General features: G+C 35.2%; 2 protein-coding genes and 2 pseudogenes across 2 annotated transcripts; 3 read left to right on the top strand and 1 right to left on the bottom strand.

The window, feature by feature from the left end:
* The first annotated feature begins 128 nt into the window (after nt 1-128).
* On the top strand, nt 129-3,424 carry LOC18588679 (RNA-binding (RRM/RBD/RNP motifs) family protein). Its single transcript, XM_007013248.3, has 9 exons — nt 129-312; nt 752-850; nt 949-1,385; nt 1,774-1,837; nt 1,919-1,972; nt 2,274-2,342; nt 2,425-2,490; nt 2,588-2,656; nt 3,122-3,424. Exons 1-9 carry the CDS (start codon nt 202-204, stop codon nt 3,200-3,202), a joined length of 1,050 nt encoding a protein of 349 aa, XP_007013310.1. The 5' UTR covers nt 129-201; the 3' UTR covers nt 3,203-3,424.
* Nucleotides 3,425-5,371: 1,947 nt separating this feature from the next.
* LOC18588678 (Homeodomain-like superfamily protein) lies at nt 5,372-8,077 on the bottom strand. Its single transcript, XM_007013247.3, has 4 exons — nt 7,592-8,077; nt 6,520-7,146; nt 6,294-6,370; nt 5,372-6,120 (listed from the first exon to the last, which is right to left on the bottom strand). Exons 1-4 carry the CDS (start codon nt 7,782-7,784, stop codon nt 5,614-5,616), a joined length of 1,404 nt encoding a protein of 467 aa, XP_007013309.2. The 5' UTR covers nt 7,785-8,077; the 3' UTR covers nt 5,372-5,613.
* An 11,067-nt stretch (nt 8,078-19,144) lies between these two features.
* LOC148760658 (uncharacterized) lies at nt 19,145-20,617 on the top strand (annotated as a pseudogene).
* An 11-nt stretch (nt 20,618-20,628) lies between these two features.
* On the top strand, nt 20,629-21,567 carry LOC148760657 (uncharacterized; annotated as a pseudogene).
* The last annotated feature ends 565 nt before the right edge of the window (nt 21,568-22,132 follow it).

Raw genomic sequence — 22,132 nt, 5'->3', positions numbered from 1 at the left:
AATACCATAATGTAGTTAAGTAAACCACATGGTATTTCTTTTTGTTACTTATCCTTTTTTCTTTATATATATATATATATATAAGTATTTCAAAAATATAAATAATAAACAATTTTGGATAGAAAAACCTTTTAGTTTTATTTCCACTGTACTTTAGACCCTGAAAAGTTAGAAGCCTTAGTTTGGAGTAAAAGTGGAAAAATGACGATCGACGACGACAGTTCGGTATACGTGGGAGGACTCCCCTACGACGCCACAGAAGCCTCTATCCGCCGTGTTTTCAGCCTATACGGCGCCGTCGTCGCCGTGAAGGTCTTCCTCTGTCCGTTTAATTTTCAAGTCCACGCATTGACTCTTCATCGTTTAACTTACTTTCTATTACTCATTTAGGGTTTCTGTTTTTCGTTCTTAATTCTTTAAACTTTTTCCGTCTTTTCTTTTCTTTTTTTCCAAATAGCTTAGCAGCAAGATAGTTGATGGAAAATCTCTAGTAATTTTACTGTTATTTTTTAAAAATGTTTCCAAGTATTAGTATTTGGGAGTCAATTTGGGATTACTAGAAAATATAAACCCGGGATGAAATTGTTGCCTTCTAGTAACTCCTTGTTTCTAGTAGTAAGTTAGTTAATCATGTTTGTCCCTGTTTCTTTAAGGCAAATGTTTGTGTTCTGTTTGGTCAAACTTTTTTTGCTTCAACTAGCGTTAGGGTGTTCTTAAAAATTGAAGCGTGCCGTTGTTGTTTGGCTTGCAGATTGTTAATGATCATACAACTAGAGGAAAATGCTATGGCTTTGTTACTTTTACAAATCCTCGTTCAGCTTATGATGCCATCAATGATATGAATGGCCGGGTATGTATTGCTTGTTGGTTCCATGGAACATGCTATGATTTTGTTCTTTCTTGTTTTCAAACTTGTTGAAACTTGACATTGTTGAAATTGTTAATTAGACTATCGATGGTCGAGTTGTGAGAGTGAATGAAGTGACAACTAGAGGGGGCAGATTGAATTTCAATCGTGACCGCTCTCGACGGGGTGAGTGGGATAGGGGACGTGAGAGAGAAAGAGATCATGATCGTGATAGGGAACGGTATCGGGATCGATATAGTGATAGGTCCGAAGAGCATGATCAGTCTCGGGACCATGATGTTGGAAGAGGAAGAGGATACGAGCGTCATGATCATGATAGAGCCGGGGAATACTCATTGGATAGAGATCTTAACAGAGATGTGGAGGATAATGTGCGAGGAGAAAGCAGGGACCATATTCAGGATTGGGAGAGTCATGTGCTCAGTTTGGATCAGAATAGGGAGATTGATGGAAGTGGAACCAATGGTTATCATAGAAGTCTTGATGAGGACAAAGAGCAACAGTTGAGATGGAATGGGTAGGACACTCTCTTCCCTTTCTTTTTCTAAAGAATTGTTTGCATTGGGGGTTGCCAAAAGTTGGTTACTTAATACTTATTGATTTTTATTACAATATCCGACGAGTAATAGAATTCTTCAGTATCTTGATATTGATTCCATTGTAGTTTGTATGAATGGCTGCAATATCAATCTATGTTAGTATTTTTATGTCAATGGTTTTCAGTCTGAAATCTTCCAGTTCCACATATAATATGTTTGTTCAATTAATCCTTCATGCCATCTTGACCTTGTTCTGATATGAGCTAAGTCGCATTGTTTTCCTTCAGATGAATTAGTTCAGTTTTAGCAGTGGCTTGAGTTTTATTTCTCTAATATTTTATAAAATGTTTTATTTTTATTTTGCAGCTCTATAAACAATGATCACCATAGCAGAGGGCTTTCATCAGATTCAAGTGATGATTACAATCAGGTAATCTCAACTTTGTTGTGATGCATACTTGTGTAATCTCAATTTCTTCTTTCGCCTTTGCTAATTATGTTTTGTTTCCAGATGAAAAATGAGCTTGAAGGATTGATTCAAAGTCGGGAAGAACTTAAACAAGAGGTTTGCTACATATTTAGAATTTTTTGTGGCGATTTTCTAAGACATCTTGTATAGGTAGATAGATATAATAGAATTTAGGCATAGTCTATGCATATGTTAAATATCCTGCTCTGAAACTTAGAAGGTGCATACACACTCTTGCACTTGCACTACCATGGCAATCACTATAGTCAGAATATCACCTTCTGAGTGGTGTTTACAAAGTTGTTTACCACCCCTACCCCACTTAAACCAACACACACACACACACACACACACACACAAACATATTTAGAAAAAGTAATGTTTATTCACTTGTCAGATTTCGCTGATGGAAGGGAGGTTAGAAGAGAGACAAGAAATTGTTTTGGATTTACAGAAAAAATCTAAGGTATAGTTATCATATTACCCATGGTTTCAGTTTATTTGGCCTGGTTCATTTCATCACTAAGAATTTGATCCGATTCATATAGACCTTGGAGGATTCATTAATTTCTGCAAAGAAGCTCTCTTCTCGGCGCAAAATGCAGTTAACCAAGGTAGTCCTCTGAGATACTCTGCTGCAATATGGTTGGAATAAAATTTAAAATTTTCTTTTTGGTACAAAATTTTTTATATCAAATGAATGACCTGCAGCTGCATAAATGTTTCCTGCAAGTAAAGGAGTATAGGGAAAAACTTAAAAGCTGTGAACAAGAACTTCAGGTTAGCCTCTTCACTCTGTTGGTCATGATTTATGTGCAATTGCTATTTTATTCTGTTGTTTGGTTTAAAACATGCTCTGGAGCCAAATACTTGAATGATTGTGGCAATATTACTAAGCACATAATTGCATGTTATTGTTTGTCTTATGTATCAATTTTTTGGTTGGTCAATTTTGCCCATTGCTAAGATAAATACTGCATACATGCCCTACATAGGGAACTTGCATACATTAATGCTTCTACCCTTGTATTACATGTAGCTTTCTCAGCTGAAGTAGGTCTTAGTTCTGTAGTTAAAGGTTTTGAACGAATATAGCTCAATAGTTATTTGAAGCAGTGAGGTTCCATATGGTGATTAGCAGGATTAGGGTCTCAGTATCTAAGGAGCTTAGAAAAAAGTGTCTTTACAATCATTCATGATAGAAATAGCAGCACTCATCATACTCACTATAACTTTTCCTTGCAGTCTCTTGTTGATTCAGCAATACTAGAGAGTGAAGATGATGTGGCTGTACGGGGTGGTACTTTGGCAAATGGCATTGCCTGATTTTATGTTGAAGTTTAGTAATCCTCTGATGTCTCATTTGTTTAAAGATGACACACGCAGCCTTACCCTTTGGTTGGACTACTTGTACCTTTATGTAAATAGAGCATCAGGAGATTGAAGTATTAAGCTAGCTCCTCAATTTAGATGTATATACTGATATCTGGAGTGTTGTTCGACCATACTTTCTGATTGTTATTAATGTATGTCATCTGCTGCTGCAAATTCTATCTGAGTGGATGGTTAGTGACTAAAGCTGATTGGACGTACGGGGCAGTTTGGTGGGAACGCTTCTCCAGCTTACGGGCCTCCTAAACAGCATTGGACCCCATACGTCCAAACGGGGTTCATAACCAGGTTATTTGAATCGACTATGGGGCTGTGAGCCTATGGCCCAACGGTCACCCATCACCCTATGAGATGAGTGCTAACCTGCAGGTCTAGGCGTCCAGCCCAAGATGTTTCAATAACAGGCCATGTCTTTATCTAAGACGAAGAGAGAGCCTCTGGCTTGGAAGTTTGGTCTCGAGTCTTGACAATTGAATTAAATATACAGACGAATGTGGAATATGGGGACTCCATTTCTGTGTTATGCAAGGAATGATGTGGGTATCTAACAACTTTTGTCACTTTTACATTTTTGTTGTAGGACAATTTGGAAGAAAAAGGCAGATGGGATCCCACGTCAAAAAATGTCAATTCAACAATGATAATATTTCCCTGGGTCAACTGTTCACCATGGTGTCTGAAGTAATAATTTTATAAACAAAGTAGTCATGCCCAGCCTTGGCAATGTTGAAGACCAGCGCGATGCAATGATATGTAAAGTGTAAACAATATGCGAATCCTTGGGATTTGCCTGCCCAAAAAGCCCCTGCCATTTTCTTCTGAATTCTTGTCCTAAACCCTGCGATCCTGCTATATTAGAAATTCATCCTAAATGTAAGAAGAGGAGAATCATAAATTCCATTAAAGTCCAAGGAGTTATTTCTTCCATTCGCTTTTATTTCATAGAATTTTCAAAAAGAAACAAGCATACAAATTCTAGTTGAACAGAAAGGGAAGGTACAAGAAAGTTGATGTTCAATGTCATATGTGCTTTAACCCCAAGTTAAAATGTATTTTTGTGGAAATTGGTCAAAGACTAAAGGCGCTGTTCAAATTAAACAAGAAAAAAGCAATAAAGAGAGAGTTGCTCATGTATATTCAAGAAAGTTTATGGGGGGACTGGCTAGGTGTAAAGGAATTTGACACTTTCGGTGCCTCTTTTTCTTAAACAAAATTTTAACTTCCTTAATCTTAGGGGCAAGCGCAACTAATCTAGCTGCTCTTAATTTTGTGTTAACTCACCATTCCAAGACAATTTCAATAATGAATGGAAAAAATTTAGACATAATACTTAAATAAGCTCCTAAATTATTCAAGAATATTCAAATAAGTCTTTATTCTTTCATTGCGTTTAATTAATTCCTCGTACTTTTATTTCGAGTCAAATAAGCACTCATAATTAATGATTAACTAATTACTATTAGTAAAACTATTATTTGTCATTTTATATCCATATAACATTGACATAAAATTAATGTGGAGGTTGAAAAATGTCACATAATTATGTTATCATGCCCAATTAGCATGTAATGTCATCATCAATTATGATAGGTCATTGTGTCACATCATAATCAATTATATTATTTTAACATACCACATCAATGTCATACAATTTGATTAAATCAATTATTAGTTATAAAAACTTATTTAACTCAAAATAAAAATTATAAAAATTTATTTGATTCAAAATAAAAATATAAAAACTTGATTAAATTTAATAAAAGTATAAAAATTTATTTAAATATTTTTATATATTATGTCAAAAATTTATTGATATCATCATTCCCACATTTATTTAAAATTATTCAATTATCCAGCCATATATTTTTATTTATCCATATAATCTTATTTTATAACCTGATTAATTTCTTATTTGTAAAAATTCTAATAATATCCATTGATTGTCGGTAGTAATGATTGCTTTTGAAAAGAAGCATGGACGTTTTATGTCTGCAGCCGGGCACCAAGACCTTGCCTCGTCCCTCTTAGCCTTGTGACGGCGGAGATTATCCGGAAAAGACAAGGGCAAATCTGTCCACGGTGGCAAAAGTGAAAACCACAGAAAACGCCAAAAACAAATAATCTACTGTTCAATATTTTCTTCGAAAAAGACATTCAAGCACAGGAAGCAATTGAACAAAACGACCACTCACTTTTCCATTATGCCCTTCTTACCCTCTCTTCATATTTAACGTAATTTTTTTCTTAGGAATTTTGAACGCAATTAATAGCATATGATTACACGGAATACCTAAACTCTAACCCTAACCCTAAATCTCCCGCTCTTTTTTTTTTTTTCAACTCTCTCAGAATTTGAGAGTGATCTCACTACCATTGCTTTCTTCACCTTCTTCTCTTAATGCAGCTAACCCTTTTCTCTCTCCAGCGCCACCGTTGTCACCGCTCTCACCTTTCCAGCTGCTGCTCTCAGACTTACCGTCTTCAATGCTCTCAGAGCGGTCTCCGGCTCCCCTGACGTCGGATTCCGGTGAACTATGGGCCTGTGAGTTGGCCTTGTACATGTGGAGCTGGTGGTGGATGGCATGGTGGTGCAGCTGGGGTGGTGGTGGAGCTGGTGTTGCTGCAGCAGTGTAGAACTCTTGGGGCACTGGTGGTGCACAGAAGTGAGGTGGTGCATGGGCAGCTGCTGGGTGGTGAGTTCCATACAGAGTGGGGGCCCCACTGTAGGCGGCTGCTGCGGCAGTGGCATACTCTGGTGGGACCCAGATGCCACCTAGGACTACAAGCGGGGGTGTTGGGGCTCCTGCTGCTTGTGGACTTGGGCTTGGTCTCCTCGTATGAAGCCTATATTTCTGTCAAAAAAGAGCAGAAGAAAAATCATCAGAAGATTAAAAGATTTACACCGACATTTTTTAACTTATCAGACATTGTGTGCACTGTTGCGCTTTGTCAGGTTCAGTACAAAAGCTCTTTCTTGCATGCCTCAGTACTGGAGAGAGAGAGAGAGAGAGAGAGAGAGAGTTACCTGCAGATGGCTTTTCACTTCATCATTGGTCAAACCTTCTACCTTCATCAGCTCCCTGATTTGTTTTGGTGTGGCAACTGTAACCATCATCAGAACATTACTTTCAGAGAATCAATGATTTTGATAATGATAGCTTGACTTTCATACTGATCAATTCAGTTACATAATTTCACCAACAATGATCAAACCAATTATCAAAAAAGAAAACAAAAGAAATTTGTCATACCTTGAGAACCCCCAAGCAACTGGAGAGCATTGACAAATCTCCTATGCAAGTCAGGTGACCAGCATCGCCTAGCCTTCCTATGAGGTTGCGTAGTGTTTGCACTAGGGTTAGTATTTGCCGTTTGCCCATCAATTGTGTTAGCCGTTCCTCTTCCTTGCTCGATCACAACTACGCCGTTGCTAACTTTGCCAGAGTTCTCTCTCCGTTGACAAGACATGCCATTTTCGGTGTCTGAGCATTTCTTATCTTCCATATCTTTATTGGCAGAAGCAAGAGCTAAATCAGGAAGAGCCTGTAAAGCCGAACCAGGGCATGAGTTTCGTTCTTTGGTAAATGGAAGGAAAGCTCCTCCGTTCCTCGGCTTCGTATCTAAGGCCAGCTTGGGACTAACATTGAAACCGATCTCAGTTTCTTTAGGGGATGTAATTGAAGATTGTGGTTTCGTTTCGTTTCCCGCTTGGCTCCATAGTTGTGCAGTTGTCATCCAGTTTGCTTTATCAGATATGTTTTGTGACTTCTCTGAGTTCTCCGAGCTTGAGTTTTTCAGGGGCATGAATTCTTCAAGAACTGGTCTTGATCCATGATTTGCTCGGCATGCCAGTAGTTGCTGCCTTGAAGCCTCCACAGCTGAAGAAAAACAAAGAAGGGAAAAACAATTATTAGTGAGTCCTTTTCTTCTGGACATTTCATTCTGGCTTTAGTTCTTTAGAAAATGTATGCATATGTCGGGACCCTCTCAATTCAAACAGATTGGACTAGCAAATAAAGATATACAAATAAGAAAGCTAACTCTAACTTCTATAAATCAAAAAGATAGTAGTAAAAGAAAAAGGTTGGAAACTAACACATCAGCCCAAAGAACATGAATATCCACCAGTAGCTAGGAAAAGAATTTCTTTATTGTCATTTTGGATCTTAAGGTGATGATGATTCTATTATTAAACCATTAATATATTATCAATTTCAAGAATCAAAGGTAAAATTAATCCTGGCATGTAGTAGATCCTTGGATAAACCTTTTCTGTTTACCAAGAAGAATGCAAAAAAAAAAAAAAAAAATGATCATACGTACCATTGGTGAGAAGTTGCATGCAAAGGGGAAGCTCTCGCTTGAAAGCATCGATCTTGAGGCGTTCTTCCTCAAGACGAGAAAGGAATTCTTCAAGCTTCTGGGTTTGATCAATCTGCTGATCACCAAAAGATTTCAATAGCATAGAATAACTGTGGGGTTTGCAGTCAAGGGTTAGTTCAGAAGGTGATGCCATATATGTTTTGTTTTTTTTGGATGTATAAGACAGCAAGAAAACCTCTCTTTCTCAGCAAAAGTTGTTGTTTGGAACAATATTGCTCATGCTATAATAGCAACAATAATAAGGCTGTTCTATGGAAAAACAAACAAACAAACAAACAAACAAACGAAGGAGCAAAAGAGAGAGTGTGTGGTCGGCTTTGCTTTCTAGGTTTTGAGTATTCAAAGAGAGAGAGATGAGGAGAGAAAGCGAAGGTATGTTGTTTGTGAACACAAGGAGGATCGAGGGAGGATCGTCTTTTAGGGGTGAGTTCAAGAGGAATAAAGTAGGGGTTTTAGAGAGAGAAAGAGGAAAAGGAAAAGCTAAGGGGGGGATAAAGCAGAGGGATGGTAACTTCTTGCAAAGAACAAAGGCAGAAAAAGCTAAAAATTGAGAGAGAGAAGGAATCAAGAAGGTCTGACAGCAGAGGGGTCATGTGCTTAGTCTGTGTACGAAATTCAAAATCACCAATACAAAAGATGATTCTTCTTATTACTGTTTGTACTTTTTTTTTCTTTTAATTCTTTTTTTTTAATTTTTTTGTTACTTTTGATTGTTGTGAAGCTATAAACCTTTGATTCCTCACTTCTCCTACTTTTAAAATGAAAACTTCATTAACGGTGTAGGATATTTAAAGCATCATTCAGGTTTATAATTCAATATTTTAACTATTTCTTAATTCTTTGTATTGCTCAACTGTACCCTCAAAATTTTCTTTAACTTAACACCATTAATGAATCTTTGCATGGCTGAGACTCTACTTCATAAAGGGTTAGAACCATGTCCAATGGGACCCCAATGAAGTAAAAACGATGGCAAAAGTCAAAAAAGGAAATTCTGCGTGGGCAACGCTAATGCTATATGGTAATTAGGATCCACACGTTTGTCTAGCTTAACCAAGAAAAATCCTCACCTAATCACCAAACAAAACCTTGGATGTTAGACACGTGTACGGACAAAAAGTACTTAAGGGCATCGTTGCCTAAGAATTCTATCTTCCTTTTTAAGTAAAATGAAATAAAATAAAATGATTCTACCATGATTAATTAATTGAGAAAGGTTGCAAAGGAGCATATACCAGGGCCAATTTTTTTTTTTTTTAACGTTCTAGTAATTTTTACCCACCATATTGGAGAGAGAGAGAGAGAGAGAGAGAGAGAGAGAGAGGACATATTCAGAAGGTGTTTAGTATCAATCCACCAATGCAACTTTCTTTATGGTTTCAAAAGTTGCATAATTGCCCTAAAATTGAGTGCAATTCAGAGAGAGGGGAAAGAGAATATCTAATCTAAAATGAAACATTCATCACAAAAGAATATAATATTTGCCTCTAAGGAAGGAATATCTTAGTTCCAATTCTACGACTCTAAACACAACCCACAAAGCTTAAAGGCAAAAATCCCATCCCAAAAGAATGATAAAGGAGCTTAAGAGCTGGGAATCTTCTTCTGCTACTAACTTTAGTGAAGTGGGTTGGAAGGTAAGAAGATTCTCTCCCAAATTAGAACATTTCCTTTGTGGGGTCATATATGCATATATATGAACCTGGCTCGGATCCGGGCGGGTCATAATATATTTGGACTCTCCAATGACTTTCCTTCTTCTAGATAATTTATTATCATGGCCAACCGATTGATATGATATGAGTTCAAGTAATTCCTTAGCTGCTGGTGAATATATATTACATATATTCAGACGACTCTTGCAATTCTTTTCAGTTCCTTTCATTTGATAATATATATTCCTTAACATGCATGACCAGCCCACAACCTGAAAGTAAGTGGAGAATTCCAAGTCTTTTTGGTTTGAAACTTGGATAATTGTTATTGTCCTTGATCCATCCATGCCTAATGGAGAACAAACCTGGTTCGTTGCTTTACTTTTCATGGCAGCCCTCATTTTGTAACAGTGCAGCAACTTGTGAAAGGGGAAACAAAATTAAAAGAAAAAGACCAAATAGAAAAATAGAAAGAAAACAGTATAGCTTAAAAAAGAAAAAGAGACAATATACTAGTACTAGTACTAGAACTTTTGTAATTTTATAGATCTATCAGTATTACATTGTGTTTTATATTTCTTCAACACACCAGTACCCTTTTTAGAAGTTTTACAAGCTGTATATACCTTGTTAAAATTATGCCACCTTTTGATGTTAGCAGAGTATTAATTTTATTTAAATGCACATAAACTTATTTAGCATATGAATCAACGACAAGCACATATGCTTGCCACACTCAAGCTTCTATTTTTCTAGTGAGAAGAAAAAGAAAGCTGGAGAAAGTGAGTGGGGTACTGTGACTTTGTTTCTATATTATCAAACCATCTTCAAAAGGCTTTAGATTACAACAAACTCTTCCTTAGAAATTCCAAAACTCCGCCTTTCGCTACTTGACTTGATGGCACCATGACCGTTGGTGAGACATGTATCTTGAGTTCGAACCCCAACAATCCTTTATCCCATTTCCTCCTGTAAATAAATAAGAAAAAAAAAAAAAACCAACCCAAAACTTTAGTAATCACAACGGCTTAATTAACAACTTTTATAATGCAATGCAATATAGATATATATACTTATTAGTGCTGAAAAAATATGCTAATGGGCATGCATGGGATACCATGCTCCATGCATAGTTGAAGGGAGAAAAAAAAGGATATTGATGGCCTGCGTGCATGGCATGAGTTGATGTGAGACAGTGAGAGGATAATAAGGAAACGGGTAAAGATAAGGGAGCTGACCCGACCCAGAGTGAGCAGCCAAAGGAAAGATGAAAACTGTAAGAAATGCCTTTTCCATGAAAGTAAAAGGCAAAGTCTCTGTAAGAGACTGCATCGAATTCCCTTACCCTCTCTCTCTCTCTCTCTCTTACTAGTTCTTAGCACTTAGCAGCAAAAGAGAAAGAAAGAAGTGGCAATAATGATGGTTGGTCTCTTTCTAAAATCTAAAACCAGTCTTCTCGTACAAGACTCCAACCCATGCCTTTTCTGCAGATTCTCTCTTCTCTCTCTTCTCTGTTATTATGTGCGAGAGAAAGAGAGAGAAAGCAACGGAAAGCAAAGGAAAGGAAAGGAGATTCTCCTCGTGACACGTGTCGCTGATATTCCCCCATATCGTCCTTCTGAATATCCCTTTTGTCTGGTGTAAATGTTGCCCCGAATATTCCCTCCCCCTTCTCCTTTCTTTTTCTTTTTCTATTATCCTACTAAAAATATCAAAATACCCAAAAATGGACTATAGGCTCTCGAAATTAGAACAACATTGGGTTATTCATAATACTAGTATATATTTAATTTTTCCACTACAAAAAATAAAAATGGAGTGGTGGGGTTTTAATTAACGTGAAGCACGACGTTCTTCGTTGTGTGCACCGTGGTCTAGTACATAGCTTTTCTTCAGAAAAAAAAGAGAAACTCGTCTGCTACAATACATAGCTAAATTCTTCTAGGAGGGGGACATTTGGATTTGGATTGTGTGTCGTCCACTAATTGGTGGAGTTTCCAATGTAGTTTACCATATTTAGAATAAAATTCTTCTGCCTTTGCGGCTGTTCCTTGGCGACTTTGCATCCTCACTCATGAAGTTATTATAATCTTCTTTCTCTTTTCTTTCTTTTTTTTTGTCAATTTAGTCATCCACATTGTTTCGTTTTCTAGTCTATCAGCTCAAAAAACTTATTTTGATAAAAGAAAAAAGTTCATCCTATATTTGTAAACCTCCTTTTTGCTGTTTGTTCATTGATTAAATTTTTTTTTTTAAAAGCTTTATGTTTGTATCGATTGATCAATCAAGATTCGCAAGTGGTTATGTCGGTCAAGTCATTAGCCTTTGGAGAAGGCAGAAGATTGAATGCGGCGTACTTCATCTTATCTTGAAAATTTGATTAATTAAGTTGCATAATGAGAGGTAATTATTTTTTTATACTTTTGTTTATCAAAAATTGTGATAATTAGATTTAAAACAAATTGCCACTATTAGCTCATGTTGCAATTGATTTAATTTGTTTTTGGATAAGTAAAAATATTGATTTTGAATTGGTGCTATATATACAATAGAAAAGCCTATAATCAGGATGAAAATGCGAGTAAATTAATTGCCACTTTTAACATATGCTATTATGTAAGCATACAAACAGCTAAACGTGCGCTTTTTGTTTAGATGTACATGCATTGGTTGTTTTGGTTGGGGGTTCACATGGGTTTGTTGAGATTGGGGCAAAAGCGTATCTGCGAACAGCCTATCCGCTACTTTTTGTAGCCTACCTTAACCCCCCTTTTACTATAGAAAGCCTCTATGAGAAGTAAGGACCACTATGTTTTTTTTTTTTTTGGGGGGGGGGAGGAATGGGGGTTCGAGGGGTCTGCTTCAATTGAAAGGCCAAGCGTTCCAATGTTATGCCAATGAAGATTTGAAAAAAGTTGGATCCAAAGCTTATCGTTTTAAATCACAGAAAAGGTTTAGATTAATTTTTTTTTAACAAAAGGAATTAACTCTATTGATCTATAGCTTACAAAGAATCACCAAATGTTACAGGAAGTGAGTTTAAAGTATACTGCTCAAGCCTTCTAGTATGATACAAATTCAGTAAATTAATAGTAAATTTATTATGAACCTATTGATTTAATTTTTCTAAAACATGGAAAACCTCCCTTAAGGCTATGAATTGTGCCTCTAAATTTTAACATATCATCGCTGCACTCTAGATTACCCTCAAAAGATAAAATAACATCAAAGAGAGCCCTGTGAACATCATGCACTGTAAAATCCAATGTTTGAAGCTGACTTTTGTTTGCAATCTATCGTATCAAATCTCAACATAGTGGGAGCAAGGCGCAATGGAGTTGTGATGGCCAAATCCTTTCTATCGTTAACTTCATTTTAGGGATTATCGATCGATTTAAAAGTTTAGGGAATTAATTTTAAGGTTTTAGTGAATCGATTTTAAGGTTTGGTGAATTGGTTTAGGGTTTCATGAACTGATATTAAGGTTTTGTAAACTTGTTGGTGAATTGGTTTTAGGATTTAAAGAATTTGTTTTAGGATTTTGTGTGAACCAATTTTAAGGTTTAGTGAATCGGTTTTAAAGTTTTTCAAACTAGTTTTAGGGTTTGATGAATTGATTTTAGGGTTTGATAAATCAGTTTAACTTTTTTTAACTAGGTTTTAGGGTTTTGGTGAACCGATTTTATGGTTTAGTGAATTAATTTTATGTCTAAATTGGCTTAGAGTTTGGTGAACTAATTTTAGGATTTAGTGAATCGGTTTTAGGATTTCATGAATGATTTTAGAGTGTGGTGAACTGGATTTGGTGAACTAGTTTAAGGTTTTTTGAATTGGTTTTAAGGGTTAGTTAATCAATTTTAGGGTTTAGCAAATCGGTTTTAAGGCTTTTTAAATTGGTGTAAGGTTTGATGAACCGAGTAAAAGATTTTTATTGAATTGAGTTCAGTGTTTTGGTGAACTAGGCTTAGGGTTTTTGTCGAATTGGGTTTAGGGTTTTTGATGAATTGAATTGGGTTTTAGGTTTTATGATGAATCGGGTTTAATGGTTTTGAAAAAATGAGTTTAGGGGTTTTGGAAATTAAAACAAAAATAAAGTTTCAGGGTTTTTGGGTTTAAGTCTAAAGGAAATCGGTCTACAAGTGTCATGAGTCAGTTTCAAAATTTAAGATTAACAAAAAAAGAAAAAGCAAATGACATTTGAAGAAATTGAGAAAAACAACAATAAAAGGAGGGCAAATTAAAACAACAATAATAAAATAATGAAATTTGAAATGTACTTTTAAAAATTATCTAAAACAATAAAAATGAAAAAGTTTCAATAAATATTATCACATTCTCAATATAATGCTTATAAACCAAAGATTGCAGTTTTATCTTCCTAGCATTTTTATCAATAATTTCCTAATCTACCAAAAGTTGCAATATTATTTTTCTAGCAACCACATTTTTTGCAAATCACATTTCTTACAATTATATTTGAATTCCTTACAATGTGATTGCATTATAAGATACCAAACATCACCTCAGCGTTAATACAATGGCAATAAGTTCTACTGAAGATTATGAGATTGGTGCCTTTAATTGATTCAGTTCAAGCATGGTGGTGGTCTGGTGCTTGTGAATGTCCTTTAATACATATTAACATTTTTTAATCTATAAACGGGTTATCCTATTTTATAAATTAAGGTCAAATAAACTAACACTTTCAAGTTTTAGTCATAATTTCATACATGTCTATTAGTTTTCAAAATATACACTGGTCTAAAAGAATATTTTTCGCTAGACACATAAGTCTGGCTGTTAGTCAATCGTTAATGTTTTTGTTATTTTGATGACGTAGTAATATTTCTTGAATAATTTTACTTTTCATTAATTTTGAAAATTACCTCACTATATAAACTATAAATTTTTATTTTTTATTTTTTTCTCCTATTAAAAAAATCTCTCCCCTTTCTCTTCCTGCGATCGGAACGCTAAATTTGGCTCCAGTTGAATCTTCCTCAGGGAGAACATGAGATAAGGGATGTGGCTCCCTTGGGGAGCACGAGATCTGCACTCCCTCAACTAGCATAAGGGAGCACTATCGGTTGGCTTGAGAAAAAAAATAGTAAAAATAAATGAAGAAAGAAAAAGAGTATTTTAGACATTTCACGTTTGGGATGGATTATATATTTTGAAAACTTATGAACTTGCGTAGAATTATGGATAAAACTTGAGAGTGTTAGAGTATTTTACCCTATAAATTATTAATTTCATTTATTACTTAGTTACTTCTCTCAAACTTTAAAAAGTAAATAGAAGTATATATTTGACTCCAAATAACATTTTTTCTTCTCACATTCTGTTGATTTCTCTTCATTTCTTTCCTAAATCTCAGCTGCCAAGCAATGTATTGGGTTGTGTTGTAAAATTCATTTGAATATGAAGCCCAAACGTAATTAATATAGTATAGTAAGGTCTTAACCTAATTAATTAACTTCTTAGATACTGGAGATTAGCTCATCCACTTAATTTTGCCTTACCTAAAAAAATTCAATTGGCATCAGGCATTAAACAATTAATCTAATGCATAACAATTAAATCAAGTAATTGACCTCATTAAACAGAATAAAGATCAAGAGAGTTCAAAGACCAGATAAATGCAACTATATAGTGCGCTTTGAGAGTGGGTTTAGATTCTTAGAATTATTAACATGAAGAAATCAAAGGATTTCAAACGCAGAACAGAAATACAAGATTCTATTCTTCTGAATCCAATTATATATCCAAAACTCAATTCGTTATCAATAAAAATTATCAGAATTCAAAGTTCCATTCAACTTGGTTCAAGAACAAGGAAGAAATATCAATTAAAGAATCGAAAAGAACAACGACCTTTTATATGTTGCATGATATGAAATATTCTCAAGCTTTGCGGAAAGCCAAAGATGTTTACATTTACGGGTTGTAAGGTTTTCTCCTTGAGAGCGAATCATCAAAACTGTGATTGCTGATGGAGAAACTGATTGTTCTACTAAATTCCCTAATTCATTTAGGATAGATTCGTCGTAGTTTGCTTTAGCATCAGAACTTGCTTATTGATTGATAATTGCTTGCTAGCTAGCTGTAGGATTTGCATTATTTGGATGCTTCATGCTTATCTTAATGTAAAGTTTGTGCGTTTCTTAGTTATTTTAGACGTTGAAAGTTGTAATACTTGAAAAGAGGGTGAAAAAAAGGAAGGGGAAAGAAAAAAAAAAGATAAAGATAGACATCATTGGAATAAAAAGAAAATTCTATTGTATTACTGTGAACGATATACACATGCATGCATGAGCTTGAATGATTTTACGTGCTTCTCTTGAACTCCTTTTTTATCCATAGGTGCTAAAGTGTAAAAATTTTATAACGATTCCATAAGTTTTTATTAAAAAGTATTTCTATATCATAAATGAAAAAAACTAAGAATAAACTAGAACAAGATAATTAAGCACAAGAAGTCAATCATTAGATAGCAACGGTTGTGTCCAGGGGCAGAGCTAGCCAAATTTTATTGGGGGGGCTAAATATAGTTGAATAAGAGTTAAAAATTTTAAAAAATTAATATGTTAAATTCAATCAACAATAAAAATATTGATAATAGAAATATGAAACTAAATATAAAACTATAATTTGTAAAACATAAATAGTTAAAAACGATATATAAGATTAATAATTTTTTTTTATATAATCAGAATTATTTAAATACTATATATTCGAGAGAATTTCATTTTAACTAAACATAAAATGTAAAGCATATAAAAAAAATATACTCAAGTTAGTTTCCTCTTACATAATCAAGATAAATAAAAAAAATTATATGTTGATGAAATTTTAACTAACAATGTAATACTATAACTTATATTTGAGAATTATATAATAATTTATTAATTTTTAAAAATTAAAATCATAAAAAATAAAATTTATGTAATATGAAAAAAAAGAACATGTCAAGTAGAAGGTAGATATCATATATTACATAACAAAAAAGAAAAAAAAAGAATATAGTTAATGGTTTGTAAAAATTTAGGGAAGAATATTTATAAGAACTTATAACATATGAACAAATAGAATAAAAATGAAAAAAATAAATACATATAAATAAAAATAATGATATAAATTAAAAAAATTAAAGTTGAGTGAGATAAGTGAAATCATTTTATTATTTTTATTTATATTAATTATTAAATAAAACATTATTTTGAGGGAGTTAGTAATATAATATATAAAAAATTTAAAATTTTTTATATGTTATGAAATTTTTTTTAAAAGTTTTGGGGGGGCCATGGCCCCCCATCACATAAGGAGGCTCCGCCCCTGGTTGTGTCATATATACAAAATACATATATAAACATAAATGAACATGGGGTATACACAATTGCATCCATAAATGACATAATTAAGGGTATTATATGATGAATTAAAGTTGTTTTTTTTTTCTTTTTTTGTAATTTTGCCATAGAATCATCACTCCTTTTCAAGAACTATACTATAGAGTAGTTTGACCATAGATAAGAATAGACAATGCAAATATAGCATCTGAATTAGGAGAGTGGAGAATGGAATTAGAATATCTTTGGTCGGCCTCTTACCAAAAAGATGACTCGGAAAAAAAAGGCAGGGACTAGAGTGTCATTGAAGACAGGAATGTGGTTTTTAATTTTTAATTTTTTTTGACCTGTTGTTGTCATGAGTGTCAACAGAAAGTACACTTTCAATTACAATAACAAAAATTCCATATACCTAAATGTGTCACCTCGCCTTTGACACGTGCAGCTGTGTCTATACAAAACTTCATCTAATAAAATCCCACTCAATTCAACAGTTTTATTCTTATCTGATCCAATGAGAATTTTGGTCAGTTAAAGCTCCCTATAGCCTACACCTCATTTCCTTTCCTACCAACTAAAGTTTAGATAAGTTTACACTTATTTAAGAAAGCCATTTGACCTATTGATGTATTGGATTTTGAAGGTAAACACCTGGAAGTGACCTCGATAATTGTTACTATATAGTACTTAAACTTATACTAATAATTTAACCATTTGCTATTAATTTCTTTATATCTTGAATCATATATTATATGTAGATGGTATTAAATAGTAAGTTGGTTTATAAAATTAACATGTATCTATTTAATAATTATATTATTTTAGTTCTATAACTTTCCTTTAAATAATAAACTAATAAGCATGTCACTACCATATAAGTTCATTTATAAGGTTTAATACTATGATACTAGCGTATAGGATACTGGCCATGTCCACAGAAACAAGAAAAAGCCAGCCATGGGCTGTGGGCTGTTGGCACTGTCTAGCGGTCAAGGGATTCGGTCAAAAGCCCATATGCAAGAGTAGGCTGATTCATAGGCCGAAAGCACATAAAAGTTTAAACCTTTCGAAATTACAGAGGGTCTTAAATATTTTTTTTGTTTTTTGGAGGGAACTCCTCCATAAGCCATACCTATTTATGGTAGGTATTTGTATAATTTTTTCAGTGAAAAGGTTAAAAGTTCGTTTAGAAAATTTTTTTTCTCTCTCATTTATTTCATTTATAATAAATGCTATGAATGCATTTATATAGGAGTCAGCTAGCTGAAAGAAGAGTTCTGAAATTGTTAACAATAAAAAAGAAGTAATATCCCAAGTGGGGCTACTAACTATCTAGTACTTGTAATGTGATATAATATGTATAACTTTAATTTGTTGCTTATTATATTCTTTTTTAGATAGTCAAACCGGACTTAACTAACTTTGCTTCTGAAAAACAGTAGATGCCCTGCATTGGTTTTGAGAAAATTCAATGGAGTAGTTTCCAATTATAAGATTATTCCCAACCAAAGGGTGACCCTGTTTTTGTTTCCTTTTGGGTTGAATTCGCTTATAACTTAGTACCCATTTTGTTTTCGCATCAGGAAAGGAGATGTGGTTACATGGGCTTGTTTCTTACCAAGCACATGGCCACCTAGGCTGTCAAGTGTTATATCTGTCTTTCTGCATCGAAATTGCCACCATTGAAGATGCTGCTCCTTCCTTTGATCTAATTTTAACATCACTAGTCTACATTCAACCCTTGAGCCTTCTTTATTTCTTTATTTAATCCCTTCAAAGTCTATTGCTTTGAGAACACTTGCTGGTAGTTTATCAGCACCACTCACAGTTACAGCAGACGCATAAATATTTAATTCGATCCTTCGACATTTTGGCACTACATTTTAGCTACCCTAATTGCTGGCATCTCCAATTGAAAGGGGTTTTTTTTTTTTCTAATTATCCAATATATATATATATTAGCAGCTTTCTTCCTCGAACTTTGTATTCTGTAGTTCTTCTTTTTCTTTTTTTGGCAACTGAAATATCCTGAAATGAAGGTTCAACTTTTTGTTATTGTTTTTTGGCCGTTGGTAGAGTTGCCAGTGCTATCAGTAGTTTTGCATCTCCTTATGACATCTACCAAACTCTGGCTGATTCTTCAGTTGTCATTGCATACGACCGATCTGCTGGGATTGAAAAGCATTGCAGCTCTTTTCTAACTTCAGCTTCTGAATTGAAACCTGATGACAACATGGGAGGTAGACTCAAGAATGAACTCTCCTTCTATCTTGGAGATTGGGAGCAGGAAAATGATGGGGCACCATTGATGCAATTGGATGACAATGGCATTCCAGCGAGCAGCTAATCTCTCACCTCCCCACTAAAGTTGGCCTCCTTTGAGGTAAAGGATGTCAATTCATTCCAGCACCTTAAAAACGCATTTAGTCTCGGAGGGGTTATATCTTTAGGCATATCCTGTTCCTTATGGTGTCGGCTTAGAGCCTCATATGAATCCTGGTTCATCTGTCATGATGATTGCTTTTGAAGGGATTTATGTGGAGACCGAAGAGAATGGAGGAGAACGTTTGATGTGTTTGCTAGGAAGTTCAAAGTCAATCGCACCTTCCACTAACAGGTGTGACTGTGATGAGTTCTCGGAGTTTGCAAGCAGCTATATTTCCGCTTACGGTAACCACCGGCTCCATTTTTTGGAAGATGATCAAATTTTGCTTGTTCTACGATATCCTAAAACCTTCGAGTTGACCAAAAGAGCAATCCAGGGAGAAATGATAAAGTCTAAATGAACAAGGAGGGTCGAAGTACTTCAGTAAAGTTTATGTATCTTCTCAGTTGAGTGGCCACTCGAAGTATCAATTTAATTCAGGATTGCTCCGGTCAAGAACTTGTGATCCATTCCCTTACCAAGATGAATTGATGGAAGATGGTGCTATGATGTTTACTGATGAAGAGTTCTGTCGAGGACATCACCATCTTAATGGAGAAATTATAAATATTGTTCCAAATTACAGGTTCAAGGGCAATTATTTGGGCCAGATCCATGGCAAATTGGGTTCTTTCTTGCTCGGGAAGGAGATGGAGGCCACTGGTGGTATGAGTTATGACGACATTAAGCTCATTGTTCAACATGTCAAATGTGAGCAAGATACCACTTCTAACAGAACTGGCAATGCAAAGGTTTCTGCAGTGCTGAGAGCTGTTCCCACAGGAAGTTTTCAACATTTCGAAGTATTAAGAACTGGTCTTTCAGGGTTGACTTTAGCCGCTGAGGGGATATGGAACTCTTCTTCTGGACAGCTTTCATGGTTGGATGTCATGGGACGGTTGACTCAGGATTGGAAGGATGTGATTATGAAATTTCCATGTACTTTCCACGTGCATTTTCCATTAAGCAGAGAAGCTTTCTGTTTGGAAGCATATCCAGCGTGAAAAAGGATATAAGCTTGGACAATCCTTTATTTTTTAATGCAATGAAAAGCTCCAGAGATTTGGAAAATGGATCATACAATTATTCGAAAATCAAGTTGATCAACGTGTTTGGGAGAAGAACTCTACCTTATCAAATTTTAGCTATGGTCAAGCTGTTGCTCTTCCAGTATCCGGCAATAAAAGATGCAGAAGAACCACTTGCTCAGTTAAGCCTACTGTCCAGTAGTCTTGCTACAAATGGCTATGTAGTCCCTGATCAATTAACTGATGGACAGAAATCAAGGATCCTCATTGAGATTGAGGTGCTTTCTTTAGGTCCATTATTTAGACGGTATGAACCCAATATGGACAAGCGAAATCTAAAGAAGAAACCAGTCATTACAGAAGATGATCTCACAAGCTGCCGGTTCTTGAATGTGTCTTCGCGTCTGGTCTTCAAAACCCCGAGAGAACACAAGCAGACAACTTACAAAAATGTCTCAGCTTGTCCTTGGAAGGTCTGTATGATCGTGTTTTGGGTGAGATGCATTTGATTGGATGTAGGATGGCTTTGGTTGAGAGCATTGACATAAAACGAGGCCAAGATTGTTTAATTGAAGTGAAAATTCAGTACCCACCAAAAAATTTACAGTGGTGGAGAAATCTAACTGCCAAGATCACCATCAGCAGCTAGAGGCAGGAAGATGATCCCCTTTATTTTAGCTCGATTAGCCTTCATGCTCTTTTGACTCATTATCCAGATTATCTTGGAACAGTTGCTAATCGAGAATCTCTCAAAGGGATTCTTTGCATTCTAATGCTTGCTGGGTAAATTGCAATCATATCGAGCCAGCTCTTATACATGAAGAAAGAAGCAAACATTGTTCCTTACATTTCTATTTCCATGCTTGCCTTTCAGATCCTCGGATATAGTCTTCCACTGATCTGTGGTGCCAAAGTTCTGTTCAAATCAAAGGATCCTGAAGCTTACAGAGCGGGCTGTGGTCATCCTGCGTCTGGAATGTTGAAAGTTCTTGAAAGTTTCGGAAATGTTCTTTTGTTAGTGGCCTTACTACGTACTGCAAGAGTTTTTCAGATGGTAACAGAATCTCGAAGCAAGCCTCAGTCTAAAGGTACCTTCAAACTAAGATATGCTTCTAAAGATTAACAGGTATTACTGAGTACCATGGCTATGCACACTTTCGGATTTCTTATTTGGCCTGCTGCTCGTGATAATCCTGATGTGCCCCTACAGCCTGGAGAGGGCATGCGTGGACCAAAAAATGTGCATATGCAGCAGACTTGGATAATCGTAATAGCGGATTATCTCTATTTTCTTCAAGACTACTTTCTGCTTCCTCAGATTCTTAGCAATCTATTGATGCCAACACATGTTAGATCCCTGATGGAAGCCTATTACCTTGGATTTACTTCAATAAGGCTGCTTGTGAACTTTTTTGAACATATAAGGGATCCTCTTTTACATACCAAAATGGAAAGATAGGAATCCATGAGTCCGAACTCAACTTCTCCATTGTTTGCCAAGTTTGTTACTCCATAGGTTCACTTCTTGGAGAATACTGGTATCAGCACAATAGGAACATTGATAAACAAATTGAGGGGTCATGTAATTCTAATACTGAAACAATTGAAATTTCAGGGCATCTCACAATTACTAGTCAACACTACAACAATATTTCACTGTCCTTTGAGGATTTATATGACCGGATTTTGGGGAAGATGCACTTAGTTGGTTTCAGGGATGTTCGATATCTTCCAAAGATCTCAAAGTTGGGAACTAACCTTGCAAGAGGACTGGATTGTCAGTTTGAAGTCATTGTAGAGTATAATCCTGAAAATGCATGGTGGCTAGTGAATCCAACTGTAAAAATCTCCTTTAGCAGCAAAAGAAGTGAGGAAGACCCCCTTTATTTCAGTCAACTCAGCCTAAAAACTAATCCAGTTTCTTACATTAAAAAAACGAAGGACATAGTCTTCCGAAGAACTTTTGAGGGCATACTACGAATTCTAATGCTCACTCTGCCAATACTTTGCACACATAGCTAGAT

Source organism: Theobroma cacao, chromosome 9, assembly GCF_053813885.1.
Source record: "Theobroma cacao isolate CCN51 chromosome 9, ASM5381388v1, whole genome shotgun sequence".
In the NCBI taxonomy this organism is placed as follows: Eukaryota; Viridiplantae; Streptophyta; class Magnoliopsida; order Malvales; family Malvaceae; genus Theobroma; species Theobroma cacao.
The sequence above is the reverse complement of the archived record's forward strand: the minus strand, read 5'-3'. Positions and strand labels throughout refer to the sequence as shown.

Bases quoted from the DNA above. Each gene is read 5' to 3' on its own strand.
- LOC18588679 (XM_007013248.3), top strand. From the start codon at position 202: ATGACGATCGACGACGACAGTTCGGTATACGTGGGAGGACTCCCCTAC. The intron at 1,386-1,773 runs GTAGGACACTCT...TTTATTTTGCAG, and splicing joins CAACAGTTGAGATGGAATGG to CTCTATAAACAATGATCACC. The intron at 2,491-2,587 runs GTAGTCCTCTGA...AATGACCTGCAG, and splicing joins GCAAAATGCAGTTAACCAAG to CTGCATAAATGTTTCCTGCA.
- LOC18588678 (XM_007013247.3), bottom strand. From the start codon at position 7,784: ATGGCATCACCTTCTGAACTAACCCTTGACTGCAAACCCCACAGTTAT. The intron at 6,371-6,519 runs GTATGACAAATT...TGATGGTTACAG, and splicing joins GTTGCTTGGGGGTTCTCAAG to TTGCCACACCAAAACAAATC. The intron at 6,121-6,293 runs GTAACTCTCTCT...CTTTTTTGACAG, and splicing joins AAGTGAAAAGCCATCTGCAG to AAATATAGGCTTCATACGAG.